A 16,826-nucleotide genomic window follows, 5' to 3' on the forward strand; every position below is an offset into this window, starting at 1 on the left:
GGACCGTTCGATCTCAACGGTAAAAAAAAAAAATCTTATTTAATATCCACCGTTTGATCTGAGATCAACGGTGGATATTAATATGCTTTATAAATAAAAAATAAAAGAAAAAAATAGTTTTAAAATTAAGAAAAGTTACCGTGGTGACACGTGGTGTGACAGCCCGTTCTGAATATTTTAAAACGTACGCATGAAAAGACGATTTTGCCCCTAGTGTGATTTTTACGTTGTGAAATTGTTTTGAGTTGGTGTGGCTGGTTGTGGACCACACACACACTTCCCATAATTTCCCTCACCCTTTCCCCCTATCCCTGCACCCATCCCGTGCCATTTCCCTTCCCATTTTCATACCCATATGTACGGACACACTCCAAAACCACCCAAATCTTCACAGATCGAAGAAATAAAGTACATATCCATGCTCGTGAGGTCCATTGGAGTCCAACCATACCTATTTCAGGTAAGGATACCTTCGTTTTCATGTCGAACTCGGGATACCCCGATTTTGTCACTGTTCATGCACACGTAAATTCTTATGTTTTTGGGAATTTCAAGCTTGTAGGAAGCTTGGTGAGGTCCTTAGGAGGCTCGGGGTGGTTCGTTTGAAGGTTTTGGACTTCGGGATCGTGAGTTTTGAGGTTGGCCGGAGTTTGGGGTATTTTCCCGGTGAGATTTCATGGATTTTAGCACTTGAAAGTGGTATGATTTTGTTCCTCTCGTTGTAAGCTTCATTTTGGTACCAATTTTGTGAAATTTGGTTGAAAAACGAAGAAGATAGGACGATTTGAAGTTTTCCCGATTTTCCGGCGCCGGAGCCTCGCCGGAGAAGACGACGGAATATTCCGTCAGTTTGGACGGAATATTCCTAACGCTGTTGATGGAATCCGTTAAAGTTAACGGAATATTCCTGACGGCGTTAACTGGCGCTGTCAACGTGCCAGGCACGTGCTTGCGCGTGACCGGCGCGTGTGGTCGTGCCTTGGCCGGCGCGTGGGGGCGCGTGCGGCGGTGAAAAATTATTTTAAAAATATGGGGATGTTCCTGAGGTTGAGTAGATCACGTTGGTGTATTCATACACCCCATTTGAGCATTGTATGAGAAGTTATTTCTTAAATTTGGTTATGTGCTTTAAAATTAACGTTTTTATAGTTGTTTCGCATATAGGTGATACTTATCCCGATGACGAGCGTGGTCACTCGAGCCAGGGGGGTTACGACCCTTCCACATACCAGTGAGTGGGCTTTTGGTTTTCCGTATATACCTATATACTATACTTTTCCCAGAAAGTGAAATGAAATGTTTATTCGTTTATATGTCATGCTTATAGTTTGTCATTGATTTACACATTATGAATCGCATATATTTATATATGTTTGGTGCTGCGGACGCACAGGTAAGTGCCAGGTGAGTTATGATTTATGTTTACATTCAGTAGTGATTTGAGATGCTTAGAGAGCTCATAACCTGCACCCCACGGTGTTAGTGTTCCCGTCCAGAGTTGGGCACAGTCATTCACGTGATGTTCACCTCCTGCACCACATGCTCAGCTTGGATCCAAGTTAGGTGCACAGTCCTGTCGTACAGACCACTCTAGGTGGTTTCGACTCGTAGGTGACCCGCGATTATTTGCCCAGCCTTCACGTGATCATAGCACTTGAGCGTATATATATGTTACACCTAGGCTTGTCGTACAGACCACTCTAGGTGGTTCCGACTCGTGTGCAGGTCTAGTTAGTGAGATTGAGATTTGAGTTCTAGATTCAGCCGTACAGGTCACATTAGGTGACTCCGGCTGACAGATTATGTGTTGTTGATGTGGTATTACCTGAGTACTTGCATTTTTCTTTGAGGTATTGGCATAACATTTTCCTGAGTATGACTTATATATATATATATTCTATTTTCTGGGAAGTATACAGGTTTTACGGCGAGGGGTTAGAACTTATTTATTAAATGGTTTTTGAAAAGCTTTGTTTTTGCCTACTCACGTTTTTGTTTTGCGCCCCTCCAGGTTCTAGTTGGCTAGCATGTTTGGTGGTTTCCCTGAGGATTTCCCCGACATATCTGACAGACGATCAACAGTGTAGGACCACCTTCGGGTGTGCTTTTGTTGCGTCGTTTTCTCCTGAACTGCATTAGGCTTTTATGCTCTGAACTTAGTGTTCACACTTGCACTTGTTCATTATTACTTTGTGTAAAGCTAGTTTTTATTTATTCGTACTATTTATATTACTATTTTATTAGCTTCCGCACTGTGCACATGGTTACGTCACTTCCACGTGATGACCAGCATACCTTGATCTCGATCGGGGTGTGTCACGTGGCACAATCTGGAGTGTTGGAATTCAAATTTTTTTATATCCAACGACAGAGATTAATTAGTTGAATAAAAATTTAAAAAAAATTGTAAAAAATTAAAAAAAAAATCTGAAATTTTTTTTTTAAAAAAAATTGTTTTTACTTTTCTATAAATCCCTTCTCATTATCATCTACCTTACATAATAATTTCATATTTTCTCAACTACTTTCAATCACATTCCTTTCTTTGTCTCAAAGTTTGAATCCATTTTTTTTCAACAAAATGACTACTGGTGCAGGTACGAATTAAAGATCCGTTGACCTCATACGTGACTTTTGGTAGTATGGTCCATCGTACATACGTCTGTTGACCTCATACGTGACTTTTGGTGCCTTTCCTTGTAGGACATCGTTAAACACTGGGGATTGGGCAAGGACGTTGATGTCATTTTGAGCTTCCGGAACCCCGAAAAAGTCGTGCTAAATCTATGTATCAAAAGATGCTACCGTCTCCAGAATAATACTTTTTGCTCCTTTTCTGTCCCCATAAGCGCCTTGTCATGCACTTGGACAGTTTTTCCACATCCAGTGCATACAATCAATGCTTCCAATCATCCCAGGAAAACCACGCATCTTGGCCTTCTTTAGAAGCCGTTCCAAGTCCATGTTTGTAGGTTTGCGGAGATACTCAGCGATGTAGATAGATTCGATTGCTCCGCAAAACCTCATCAGGGACTCAAGAATGGTTGATTTCCCCATCCTCGTTATCTCATCCACTTCGTCTGCAGATACTCCATATGCAAGCATCCGCAAGGCAGCAGTAATTTTTTGCTCAGGTAGGAGACCCATAACACCAAAAACATTCTTCTTTTGCACAAAGTAAGAATCATGGTTGCAAACAACAGGCATGATTTTGTTGAACAAATGTCGTTCCATTCTAAAACGTCTAAAGTACGTATCAGGGAATGCATTATTAGGGATAAAATAATCGTCCAAGAGTTCCATAACTCATCGTTGCCTGCTTCTATCAAGGTTTCCGGAACGGCTGGGCCTGCAGATCTGAGCCACAACTTGGATGACTCGACGGGAATGTGAGGCTCTGCCCATTCTTACTTCGTCATCTCTCCTTCTACGCTCCTCATCCTCTTCATTCTCATTTTTTGCCCCCTGGTGATTGAACATTGCTTCTGATTGGTTAAACAATTCTTCCTCTTCCTGATCGAGTTCCTACATCATCCTAGAGGAAGAAGAAGACATTGTAAGAAAGAAGCAGAAACTATGAATAATGATAGAGATCTTGAGAAAATTGGTGTGAGATTTGTGAGGATGGATGGTGGATTATATGGAGGATTCAGAAAGGATTAGGTTGTAGATAATGCCATGTGGCATGCCGTCATTCGTTAAAAATCTGATGGAAATCTATCCTCAAAGATTGTAAACAGATTATGACACGTGGCGTGACGTGATTGGTTAATAATCTTATTAGAAATCCATCACCAATAATTGTATTTTTGGATAATGACACGTGGCATAACGAGTACGATTAAAAAATTTATCGGAAATCCATCCCCAATAATTGTCTTTTCGGATTTTATGACAAGTGGCGCAATGACAACGATTAAAAATCTTATCCGAAATTACAAATAAAATTATTTTGTATTATTTAATAATACTTCGGATAATGACACGTGGCGCAACGAGAACGATTAAAAATCTTATCCCAAATTACAATTAAAATTATTTTATATTATTTTATAAATAAAAAAAACAAATATTTTATTGCCTATTGCCAAGGCTATTGAAGTGTAACGGTGGAGATGCAAAAGTTATTGCCAGGGTTATTACTGTTCATTAAGGGAAGTTACTGTTCATAAGGTGGATTGAATAGTGAATAGTTTGGGGGGAAGGCTCCAACGCTGGAGTTGCTCTAAGTTGGGGCTATCTCCACACTAGTGTTGATACGGTTTCACTATGTAAATTGAGGGTTATAATGTACATGGAGGCTATAGAGGCTAGGGTTTGCTCTCTTTGCCATCCTTTTCTATCCCCTAAAGTGAGGGTGAATGATTCCTTTTATATAATAATGTTTCATTCCCCTCTTACGTACATCATGAGCTAAGTAGTGAAGCTCAAATATTGACGCCCAATATATGTTACTACATAAATTATACTCAAACAAAAATAAAATGTAAGAAAACCAACAACCCCAACCCAACCTCGTGAAATGCACCCTCCTTTCCTTCCATTGTCTTCGACTCAACACCCACCACCACTCCTATCACCCAACGGCGACAACCACCCACCTCGCCACCACCTTTTCATGGATTCTCTATGTGGCTACCCTCATGGCTTTCTGGCCTTTCACACATTTCATTTGATGAAAATTTTATGTTGTAAAAACTTAATATTTTGATCCAATTGAAATGTGTGAGATGCACAAATGTTTAGAAAATTAAAAGTTTTAAAATATTGAACATTCTTTAATTAATGTGTTGGTAATGTACTTAAATCGACAGAATTAAAGCAAACTAACCGATCAATAACTATTTGGTTTGGTTCGATGGTAATGGAACAATCGAACCAAATCTGTTAATGCCAAATCGAATTAAATCGATCCGGTCCACCCTAGCTGGGATGGACATGGCCGTTGGCAGTTAGCGCCAAGTTAAACCTTAAACCTCTCCGTCTCTCTCTCTCTCTCTCTCTCAAATCTTGCCTGCAAAACTCAAACTTTGAAACGCCATGCTATCAGCTCCTGGGACGTCGTTTTCACTGATTTGCATCCAAAACCCAGCAAAATGACACTTTTCTGCTAAAAGTGTGAAGCTTTCGGCTTCAATTTGAGCAACCCAGCAAGAAATGGCGCTAAATTTGCCCACTTCCTGTCCCATTTTCGCGCCACTATTGAACCCGAGCCCGACCAACAACCCGAATCAGCACCGCCCTCCAACGGAGGTCCGGTTCGCTCGGTGGAACAATGCCAACGCCGAGAAATTCAACCAGCGCCGGAGGGCCCAGCAAGAAATCGAGGACGATATTCACCGGGAGCGCCGATTCGAGTCCGCCACCAGAATTGCCACTCTTTCCGACTCTGCCACTGACACCACAACCGCCGCGGCCAACGCCACCACGAGTAGTGAAACATATAAATCCATCGGCACGCCGTCGTATCCCTCGAGCCCTTCAATCCAAGGCAAGAAATCCAAGTACTCTAAAAACCCAAACCCTACCGATTCGCACCCCGCATTCCGCCGAATCATACGACCCACGAAGCTCTCGAAAATCCCGAGGGAGAAAAAACCAGCAGTCGACAGAAAAGCCGACATTTCCATCGGCGACGATGGGCTTTCTTACGTCATCGACGGAGCCCCGTTTAAATTCAAGTACAGCTACACCGAGACCCCTAAAATCAAGCCCATAAAGCTCCGGGAACCGCCGTTCGCTCCATTCGGGCCCACCACGATGGACCGGCCATGGACGGGTCGGGCCCCATTGCCGGCGAGCAAGAAGAAATTGAAGAAATTCGACTCGTTCCAGCTGCCTCCGCCGCACAAGAAGGGGGTTAAGCCGGTGCAATCTCCGGGACCGTATTTGACCGGATCGGGTCCTAAGTATGTGAAGTCCAGGGAGGAGATTTTGGGAGATCCCCTGACGGTTGAGGAAGTTAAGGACTTAGTTAAAGGGTGTATCAAAACCAAGAGGCAGTTGAATATGGGTATATCTAGAGATAATCTTCTTCCTTTGTTTTTACAGCCTTCATTTGAGTTATTGATTCATGCTTGGTGAGATTGTGGAACTGGAGAGAGTTTCGATTTGGGTTTTCGATGATGAAAGTTTTCGACTTTAGAACTTCGAAATGCAGGGAACTAGTAGGAAAGGTTATGAGTTTTTAGTCTGTGATTCAGTTCATTTGGATTTTGTAGGTAGAGATGGTTTGACTCACAACATGTTGGATAACATACATGCTCACTGGAAGCGCCGGAGAGTGTGCAAGATTAAATGCAAAGGAGTTTGTACAGTCGACATGGAGAACGTGTGCGAGCAATTAGAGGTTGGTTTCTCCTTGCTGAATGGATATGTTTGCAGATGTGCTTTTCTTCCGGTGTAGTTGAATATGCTCGTCGTTGTGCTTGGATATGGAGTAGTTTGAGTAATAGTAACTTATGATTCTTTTTATTTGTCTTTTAAGTTAATCATTCTTGGATCATATATTATTTGACAGGAAAGAACTGGAGGGAAGATCATTTACAGGAAAGGTGGAGTGATATACCTTTTCCGAGGCAGAAACTACAACTATAAAACTCGTCCTAAGTTTCCTCTAATGCTTTGGAGACCTATCACTCCTGTATATCCTAGACTGATTCAGCGGGCACCTGAGGGTCTAACAGTAGAAGAAGCATCTGAGATGCGTAAGAAGGGACGGAATCTGATACCAATATGCAAGCTAGGTACCATGCATATACCTTGAATTTATTCTGAATAATAATGGCAATAAGAATGTTTCAGGTTTGGTCTCAAGTAAACTGATAATGTGTTGTTTGATTTTAACAGGGAAAAATGGTGTATACTCTGAATTGGTAAAAAATGTCAGAGAGGCCTTTGAAGAGTGTGAGCTAGTTCGGATAAATTGTCAGGGGATGAACGCGAGTGACTACCGAAAAATAGGTGGTAAACTAAAGGTATGCTAAACTTACAGTTTCCTTGTTTAGCAAAACATTTCTCACGTCGTGATGATTTTCATAACAAAGCAAGTTGAGCAATGTTCTTTACTATGTGAATGCAGGATCTTGTCCCTTGTGTGTTACTGTCATTTGAACTTGAGCACATTCTTTTGTGGAGAGGACGGGAATGGAAGTCTTCTCTTCCAAATCCAGAGAATGATCTCAAGGAAGTCAAAGAGTCTAATGTAGATGGTTCAACTTCAATTGCATCAACATCACGTGCTTCTGAAGTTGTGGGTGCAGAGGGAAGTAAGGATCTCTCGCCATCACAATATGTTGGGCCATGTGCCACAGTTGATGGGGTTTCTACCGTTGGAGGAACCTCTGAAACTGAACCCATTTCAGATGTTGAAGGCTATATAAGCAATGAATCAGAAGCTAAAATGAATGCTGATAACAGCTCAACCATACCAGACAATATCCACTATGCTGCTGATAAGTCAAAAACTACGCCCCATACATCTGAAATGGAGCCCATGTTGGCTAATGCAGGCTGTGATGATGAAGCATCATCAACCGCAGTAATGGCCTCTGAGGCCATCGCAGTGCCTTTTGGAAACTCTGAAACAAAGTTGGAGTCCATCATGGCAGGTTCTGGAAGCAATGAGAATCCAGAAGATGGTTCAGTAGGCTCAGAAATTCTTAGTGAGCCAGCAAAGCTGAGTGCACCTTGTACAGAGAATGTGCTGTTACTCTTGAATGAAGCTGTTGGTAGTGGGAGTGCACTTATTTTAGACGAGTCGTCGCTGAATGCCGACATTATTTATCAACGGGCAGTTGCCTTCGCGCAGTCTGCTCCCCCTGGCCCCGTGTTTAAGCATCAACGACCCAAGAAAGTAGCAGTTCTAAAGAGAGTAAAGGTTGTGAAGCAAGATGCCGGGGATCCAGAAGTGAAAGAGATAACAGTTTCTGCGAAGACAGGAAGTGAGAAGATTCAGAAGGGTAGTAAAGTTAAAAGAATAAGAGATTTTGGTGAAAATCTAGTAGATAAGGTTGTACCAAAGGGAAGTTTGAGAGTTGATGAACTTGCTAAGCTATTAGCATGAAGTTCCTGAGATGTATTTATGAATGTTAACACAGTTTTTGGTGATACAATATGACACATTATCCTACATGACTTCCTCTCCATATTTCACTTCCCATTTCAGTTTTCAATTTCTGTATTTTGGTCTTGAAAATACAAAACCCCACACATACTGGACTACAGAGGTGTGAGAACAGGAAAGTTGGGGACAATGTCGGTATTGATTAGTAACAGGCCATTGGACTAACTTGGAAATTTTAACATAGTATTAGAGCAGGCTGATCCTATGGTACGATGAATCAACTGACTTGAAGGTTATGCACTTATGCATACTTCACACATTTGACATTTTTACATTTCAGAAAGGTTCTCTTGGTCAACATGTAATAAAAAATGGTTACCTACTCTTTGATTTGATATCAAGAGTAGAGAATAGTGAATTTCCATGATTGGATCGCAACTCTTGATATCAATGATTCAAATCTAGCGGTGGGTGACCATGAATTATTGATAAGTAGGTGACCAAAAGAATGAGACTCTTCCACATTTTAGTTACGACTTAGGGACTTATCCCAAACCTAAATGATATCCATTCCTTAAACTTTGAAAATTCTTGAAACTATTTCTTAATTATTTATAGAACTGGATTTCAGAAAACATTCTATGAATAAGAAATCTGAACAATGTTTTTCGTAATAGCCAGAGAGAGATTGGTTCTAAACTTGTGCTCCTGACTTCCCATCTGGTTGGCTTGGCCTCCCATTGGGTCCAATGTGCTCCCCATCTCCTACTATTCTTTTCCAAAACCAATGTTTCTGAAACAGAAGATATATTTCTTCTATGGGGACCTGCTTTGTTTCTGGCAAGAGGAAGAAGATGAAGGTACTCATAATGATTATCAGACCCGCGAACAGCAGGAAAATCCCATATTGAAGATGGCAAAGCCCCGCGAGGAAACACTGCGCTATCAAGGCCGTGAAGAGGAGATTGACACAGACAACAACACTCTGCCCAGCTGATCTTGTCTCCAAGGGAAACAGCTCACTTGGAACTAGCCAACCCAAAGGACCCCATGACCTTCCATAAGCCAAAACAAATATACAAATGACGATAACAAGGAAGATCCCTATCCCTTTTGGGAGGATTTCTCCTTGTCCAAACTTCAGGGCTAGGGTAATGGCCACAGCAACCTGCATAAAATCAGACATTCTTGTGAATAACTGTATACACAGTAGAAATCCGGAGAAGAACCTCCGTACCACTACTGAAATGTCACTATGGCAGTATCCCAAGCTAATCAAACACTGCCGTGTATTTTAACTTTCCCATGCGACAATACTTGATTGAATTGGGATACTGCCATAGCGGCATCCTAGTTACAGGCATACAGGTAATTATAAGTGGATTTACCAAGCAGCATATCATTTCAGTTCCAGCTTCCAAGAAGAAAGCTCTTCTACCAAACTTATCAACATAACCCATTGAAATGAATGTAGCAACAACGAGTGCTCCACTTGTGAAGACAGATGAGTACAGAGCTGCCCCAGAGCCAAATCCCAAGCTCTGAAATATGACAGGTGCATAGAAGAGGATCGAGTTCATGCCGGTGAGCTGTTGGAATGCAGGGATTCCCAAGGCCCCTATCACCAATTGAGGGCGATTTTTTCGTGTGAGTAGATTCCTAAACGGGTTCTTTATGGCTCGAGCTACATTGCTAGCATCAACCAGGTCAGCAAACTCCGCGTCAACTTTTTTGGTACCTCTGACCTTCTCCAGTATAGTTCTTGCCTCTTCTAACCTGCCTTGCTCTACAAGACTATTCGGGGTCTCAGGAAGAAAAAGACCCCCAACAAACATAAGAACAGCTGGGACCGTAGCTAAACCAAGAGATAATCGCCAGCCCCACGGATGGATTTTATCGGTTCCATAGTTTATCAAGTTAGCAATCAGGATGCCTAAGCAAGTCGTCAGCTGGAAAAGTTGGTTAACTGCTCCTCGAATTTTTGCAGGAGCCATTTCCGAGAGATACAAGGGAACTGCCTGGATTACAGAAGAAGAAAGTTGTTAGTAAATCAGAAATCAAAATGTTGTTATATTTCTTTGGAGGATGGATAGCATAGCATTAGGCTTACCTGATTTCCAAATCCAATGCCAACACCAAGAAGTATTCGTCCGATGATCAGCATTGCAATGTTTTTCGCAGAAGCATTCAGGACTGCTCCTAGAAAGAAGCTGACAGCTCCAACAAGAATGCTGGCCTTCCTTCCTTTGTTTCGGGTAACATACGAAGCTCCGAACGTAGAAATGAGGCCCGCAAAGTACAAAGAGGATGTAAAGAGTGTCAGAATTTGGTTATCATATTTACAGTAATCTGTCTCATTGAGGTGCAGTTGCTTCCTTCTGTAAATTTTTGGGAAGAATTCCTTTAAGAAATCATCCATGGAAGTCACTCCACCTGAAATTTACCATAGAGGTAAAAATAGTTATGGTGATTTTGGAATGATATACCAAAACTCGACTATGAGATGCAGGCTCAGAACAAAAAGAATCGAGGAAGAAAGACTCTTAAAGAGAGTATAAGAAAATATATGGAGTATTTGAAGCTAATGGAAGACTTGGCGCAATAGCGTTCTAAGATTCATATAGCCAACCCCACTTAGTGAGATAAGGCTTGGTGGTTGTTGAATATACCAAAACTAAAACAGGCCTTTAATCGCAGCAGTATATAATCCCAAATAATACGTTAATTTTGGATTGTCAATGAATGTCTTATCTAAAATAATAGTAACTTTTATTTGTAAAAGACTTCTATCTATTTTTGTCAAAAGGGGAATCATATGATGAAATTGAGATTCCACCGTAAAACCAATTGGCAATATGGGGAGTAGCCCAAAATCATATAAGCATATAGCAAACCTTGTCCCTCACCGATGTGGGACAACTCTCATCATCATAGAAAGGATAAGCTTCAATGTTAGGTGAGGAGCACATCACTGATGGTAAGTTGCAACTAAGGTATATATCATTGAATTTTTAATTTTTTTTGCAACAATTTGGAAATTTAGTAAAGGAAAATGTTTGCACTCCTCTTTTGTTTTGTTGCACTAATCTTTTTTTTTTTTTTTTTTTTTAGCCTGAGTAATAAATTGATGGAAACATGAGTGGTGTATAATTACTTTGAAGAAAAGCTGAATCAGGATTGAAATTAAATTCCGAAAAACCATCGATTTTGTTATTCAGAACACCAAACAAAGCCTTTTATTATCATTTCCTGTATTATTATTTTTTTTTCTGAGCAAACATAAAAAAAAAGGTCTTCATGTTTGTCTCCATATGTCCCTAAAAACTCAAATTTCATATCTCAGACACCTCCTCTAAATCTCTCAAATTAGGTCTGAAAAAACATTAGTACGGACGGGAAGCATCAGTCAAACAAATCCGGTTCACAGGATATAATGAATCTGTAAATTACATACATGACCAGATCAAAGGTAATGATTTTTACACTCCCGTTGTCTTCTATTTTATTCAATCACTCGATTAACAGCGATGAGCGCATGCAAACGAAATTATTACCTGATAAAATAAATCTAATTTATTTCAAATTTTGAATAATAAACCAGGAAGAAATCTGACCTGAAACACCAAGATCATAGCCAAAGAGAGAGCCTCCTAGAGCAGCAACAATGCAAGCAAAGACGAAATACCCAGTAATCCTATACTCATACTGCTGAGCTCTTTCAGATACTACTCCATCACCTCCAAATCCTCCTGCCATTCTCTCTCTCTCTCTCTCTCTCTCTCTCTCTCTTCCCAATATGTCAGTTATGGCAGTAGAACGAACGACTTTCTGAAGAGAACGATGGGCTACAATATATATAGAGAGAAGAGCACAAGTCTGTGCGTTTGTGTATATACATACATATATACACACACACACACACATACAGGTAGGAAGTTAGAGAGATCAGCTGGAGTCAACCAATTACCAACCCAATCGGATTAGAATGAGCTATTAATAAATTGGCCAATTGACAAATTAGTCTGTTATCTATATCTTTTCTTTAATTTTATATATTATTACACATAAAACAAAACTGGATAGAAAATTGGAAAAGGACCTTCATCTGCATGGACCAGTTGTTTATATAACTCCCTCTATCTACATGAAAAAATTCACGGTACTGTTTACTTTAATGAAAATCACATTTTTACACTAAAAAATCAATCTTGATATCATTTACTCTACTCTTTATTTTGTCTTTATCGTTAAAACTCACAGTTTTCAAATTATTTTCATTAGTTTTCCTTAATTTATAATCTCACTAATTTTTTATAATTTTTTTGACATGCAATCTTGAATTTAAGCATCCAAGAATTCAACTCTAGTGGCTGGCTTTTTCCTCCATGCCGGAAACCCAACCAGATCACGTACTCATCATGCTTTTTGTCAAGTTGACCCAAACTTAAGCTTAAATTAGGGTCACACTCCCCAGATGATTAAATTAAGAAATGTGATATCCACATACCTTATTTTACTTCTTACACATCTTTTTAATTTTCGGTCGTCAGATCGGATGAATTGAAGAATATCAATGGACATAAATTATCAAGAGGTATGTGAGAAGTAAATTGAGATGTGTAGATATCTTACCTCTTAAATTAATTGTCAATTTTATTTTAATTGGATACAAATAAAAAATAAATAAAATTGTAAAATATATGATGGGAAAGTCGATAAAAATAGTAAACAGCGGTAGAATATTTGTTATGGAAGACAATATCATATATGGAAGATTTCCATAACTGAATGTTTCTGTGTGAAGCCCCGCATGACAGGGAGGAGTGAGTTTCGGATATTATCCAGGTTTGGATGAAACTTGAAAGCAGGAGTAACATGCACAATTAGTGTTGCTATCGTTCACAAGTCCAACCATTCGGATAAGGGATAAGGAAGAAGATGAAGCAGTATGACAAAAAGTCCAAGTGTATACTTTTCATCGACTGGCACAGCCGCACAAGCCATTTTATCCAATCTGGTAAAACATGCACTTAGAAAGGAATATTACTATAATTTTCTCCATAAGAAATTACATTGAATTTTGGTTCTTTGAGAGAAACAGACAGTGTACTCGTCTCCTTACACTTGAGAGTGACGATGAAGAACAAATAACATCATAATTTAACAAAATAATAAGCAATATCAAAATTAAAATTAAAAACTACAAACTGATATAGACCTTGATTGAATCAAAGAGAAAAAAAAAAACCTTGCTCCTCTCTTGACTACAAATTCAATGAGCAGATATAATAATTTTTAAGAGTTCAGTCTCAAACTACGCAAATCATAACCAAGAAACCAAAAGTTGGCAATTGTCACAAGATGATGGTGAGAGATGATGTCTCATGTTACTTTTATTCCTTATGCGGTTGGCAACTTCTGATTTGTTCTCTCAAAACATCAAAACCCTACCTTTGAGTTTTGTCAACTGGTGAACGATAGCAACACTAATTATACATCAAAGCCCCATAAAATCTTAGATGAAAAATTGTTGAACGATGTCGAAGTACTATCCCGTGATGTAGCCAACTTACGTATCATAATATGGATGAACAACGGATTTATATTTTACGGTAACTAGTAACCAATTCGTATGTTATAACATTTGTAGATTGGTTGTATCACATTACTTACACAGTAACTTTCTTAATAAAGTTCAATTTTACAAAAATTTAGAGAGTTTGTAGAGCTTTATTGTTTGGGCTTTGGCCTTTAATCGGTTCCTCTTGGGGCCTGGTAGCTTTTCAACTAAATGGACCTAGAAAATGAGAAGTCACTCCATATGAGGAATAAGAAAGGGATTCGAATCCCTAAACGTATCTAAAACAGTAGCATAACTTTTGTAAGACAACACCTACTCGTTAGACATTGGTCGCCAAAATATTCTGATTCAAACCCAACTGTATAATAATACGTGATTTACTACTGGTTACTTTGAAAAATATGTCCAAGATAACAGCATAAATACCCTAATTCCTTTTTAACTCTCTTTGTCTTTTCCTTCCCTCGTCCAAACATTAACAACTTGGGAAGAGTCTTCAAAAAATCGGCCAATAGAATTTTCCTTTCGCTCTCATGAATCCAAGAGAAATATGCGATTGGGAGAGAGCTCTAGGCAAGACATAGCTGATTGAGACCATGAAGAAGATCCAGATTATAACAAAGTGATGACGACGAATGAAGGCACTTTAATTCTTATGCATATGAAGCATAAGGTTTTGGATGTCGATACTGCGAGAGAATTGGAGGATACGAAATGCAAATTTCTTGGTTCAAAATATTGGAAGAAGAAATACTCACATGCAACCAAGAGAAAACGTATAATCCAAGAAATCGAAGCCCCAAAAACCCTAGAAGCCATTAACAATGTTGCTGCTGCACAAGGACAACATTCCTTGCATGGCGAATTACCAAAACCAAAGGGAAAGTAGAAGCAGAGGAAGGTTTGTTCTATGGGAACTATGCCCCTCCTGATGTGCCACATGTTCCTAGAATACAGCACTTAATTCAAGTGTGCAGGAAGCCCTTTGAAAAACAACTCACAAGAAGTGATGTGACAGATGACCAGTTCAGGCTCGCCATGAACAAAGAAGACGTCGAAAACCACATCTTTCCGTTGTTGAAGAAAGGTGAAGACGCTAGCAAGGGCATCCATGTCATAACTTATGATGTGGACGGTAACGAGTACCCGATGATGTTCAAAACCTGGGTGAACAAGATTCATGTCCTCATCGGAGGCTGGAAAGATTTCTATCATGACCATGGAATCATTGAGAAGCAAGATTTTGTGACGTTGTGGGTTTTCCGTAATGCCAAAAATGGAAGTCTTTGCTTTGTGATTAGTTCAAGAAGGTTGCCGGTGTACGAAACCATCAAGGAAAGAAGATTGAGGAAGAATTGAGAATGTGAACATTATTAAGTGTCCACACAGTTCTTAATAAGGTTAGATTTAGGGTTTTTTTTTTTCTTTCTTAATAAGGTTAGATTTAGGGTTTTTTTTCTTTCTCATATTTCTGATTTCTGGGCATAATGTCCATTTACGATTATCATGATTTTTAGGCATAATGTCCACGACTTGATAATAGAAGAGTGGTATTATATATTGGAATATTTTGAGTTTTGAGAAATATAGATACTTTTGTTTTTAAACTCCTTCCTGCAATTTTCTGCTTTTCCTTCATTAGTGTCTTTTTTTTTTACTGGTTACCAAGCGAATCCATAAATGTATACCACATCTCAAAATTCAGGAAAATCTACAACATTTGAAAATATTTTATTAGTTGTCATATATCTTCTCAACTTTGACTGTTAAGACAAAGTGTTGAAATTGTTGTGCCTTGGCCCGTTCGTTAGTGCGGAACCGAGATTCAGATTACAACCTCACCAAAATCACACACAGTTGAACAAAATAAAATACAAGAATTAAAGACACCGAGAAATTTACGAGGTTCGGCAAAAACCTGCCTACGTCCTCGGAGAGATATTGCTCTTCACTATGAGAAAAAAACAGTACAAGTTACACATGAGTTAAATCGACATAACCCAATCCCATATCCCTTGTACACCCACTCACAGAATTTTCCCAAGAGCCTCACTCTACCCCAAGAGTTCTTTCACAAGAGATCTTTCACTCTAGCTCTCTTGATTTCTCTCACCCTTACCCATGGTAGAGCCAAATGCTCTCACCATCTCTTTGGATGCTTTACATCTCTTCCTTGGATGATTTCCCTTCCTCCATCCATTCCTTTTAATACCTAGCCAAATAATTATGGCTTTGAAAAAGCCACAAAACAAGGAGCAAAGTAAGCCACAAAACAAGCCACAAAACAAGGAAACATAATTCTCATCATGATGTTCCCTCATCAATATTGTTTTGTTTCTTAGCCTAATTTGGCCACTATCCAACAATCTCCACCTTGGCCAAATTGTACCAAAGTCCATTGGCCTTACGTACCAGCATGCACACTCTGAATCAACCTCGTTGGTCCTGTTCCGATTCAGTCACTGCCAATGCATGTGCAGCTGCTGCAAGCAAAAAAAAACATTTAGCTTCAGACAGGATCTCGACACATCCTCGTCTCCTCGAGCAGGTTTTCCTCCTCTTCATTGTCTGCAACTTTGAAACTTGTCAGTGCACCCATTTCCAACAACACCCGTCGAGCCAGACAAACATTCCTCACACTTCCTCCTACCTCAGGACTTTCTCATCACCTGTGAATCCCATAGCTCCACCTGCTGCAAAACCCCTGCAACATTTGAGACTAAACATCACCAAGAGAAGTGTTGCTTCGAGTACCTAGAGGGCATACTCAAAGTCTTCCACCACAAACTTGCTAACCCGGCCTTGCACCCGTAGCACTGTGGACCCTTGCCTCCGGAACCGGATCCGAACCTGCTGTCTCTCTCAGATCCTCTTTCCAATTTTCTTCCACGATTTCAACCTTGAATAGCTTAAGCAGTCTTGTGCCCACCATCATCCATGGTCTCTTGTGTGTATCATTCAACACCAAAGAAGCTTGCACCTGCTCCAAACTTACTGTTTCTTTCCTTGCAGTAAAGTTTCACAAGGTTCTCGTACAAATCTGAAAGTGAGGTAAGAAGAAAGAGGCCTTTGTCTTCTTCCTCAACATCAACTTTCGCAGTTGATCCAAGCATCCCTAAACACGGCTTCCATTTCTTCATGCTTCCATTACTCTCCTTTACCAAGAACAAAACCGCCTCT

The 16,826-nt window shown here is 39.8% G+C and overlaps 3 protein-coding genes across 3 annotated transcripts; 2 read left to right on the forward strand and 1 right to left on the reverse strand.

The window, feature by feature from the left end:
- Positions 1-4,812: 4,812 nt before the first annotated feature.
- LOC137736203 (CRS2-associated factor 1, chloroplastic) lies at positions 4,813-8,133 on the forward strand. Its single transcript, XM_068475527.2, has 5 exons — positions 4,813-6,013; positions 6,222-6,349; positions 6,521-6,746; positions 6,850-6,977; positions 7,082-8,133. Exons 1-5 carry the CDS (start codon positions 5,158-5,160, stop codon positions 8,063-8,065), a joined length of 2,322 nt encoding a protein of 773 aa, XP_068331628.1. The 5' UTR covers positions 4,813-5,157; the 3' UTR covers positions 8,066-8,133.
- Positions 8,134-8,653: 520 nt separating this feature from the next.
- Positions 8,654-12,033, reverse strand: LOC137736214 (sugar transport protein 14). Its single transcript, XM_068475534.2, has 4 exons — positions 11,680-12,033; positions 10,176-10,498; positions 9,454-10,083; positions 8,654-9,233 (listed from the first exon to the last, which is right to left on the reverse strand). The coding sequence occupies exons 1-4, from the start codon at positions 11,987-11,989 to the stop codon at positions 8,760-8,762; spliced, it is 1,737 nt and encodes a 578-aa protein (XP_068331635.1). The 5' UTR covers positions 11,990-12,033; the 3' UTR covers positions 8,654-8,759.
- A 2,651-nt stretch (positions 12,034-14,684) lies between these two features.
- LOC137746639 (putative B3 domain-containing protein At4g03160) lies at positions 14,685-15,005 on the forward strand. Its single transcript, XM_068486673.1, has one exon. It carries the CDS (start codon positions 14,685-14,687, stop codon positions 15,003-15,005), a length of 321 nt encoding a protein of 106 aa, XP_068342774.1.
- The last annotated feature ends 1,821 nt before the right edge of the window (positions 15,006-16,826 follow it).

The sequence above is a fragment of the Pyrus communis genome, chromosome 15 (assembly GCF_041283825.1).
Source record: "Pyrus communis isolate YQ-2024b chromosome 15, ASM4128382v1, whole genome shotgun sequence".
Classification (NCBI taxonomy): Eukaryota; Viridiplantae; Streptophyta; class Magnoliopsida; order Rosales; family Rosaceae; genus Pyrus; species Pyrus communis.

Coding starts and splice junctions, on each gene's coding strand:
- LOC137736214 (XM_068475534.2), bottom strand. CDS start 11,989: ATGTGTGTGTGTGTGTGTATATATGTATGTATATACACAAACGCACAG. Junction 10,084..10,175: donor GCATTGGATTTGGAAATCAG/GTAAGCCTAATG, acceptor TCTGTAATCCAG/GCAGTTCCCTTGTATCTCTC. Junction 9,234..9,453: donor CTGAAATGATATGCTGCTTG/GTAAATCCACTT, acceptor GATTTTATGCAG/GTTGCTGTGGCCATTACCCT.
- LOC137736203 (XM_068475527.2), top strand. CDS start 5,158: ATGGCGCTAAATTTGCCCACTTCCTGTCCCATTTTCGCGCCACTATTG. Junction 6,014..6,221: donor CAAGAGGCAGTTGAATATGG/GTATATCTAGAG, acceptor TGGATTTTGTAG/GTAGAGATGGTTTGACTCAC. Junction 6,350..6,520: donor ACGTGTGCGAGCAATTAGAG/GTTGGTTTCTCC, acceptor ATTATTTGACAG/GAAAGAACTGGAGGGAAGAT.
- LOC137746639 (XM_068486673.1), top strand. CDS start 14,685: ATGAACAAAGAAGACGTCGAAAACCACATCTTTCCGTTGTTGAAGAAA.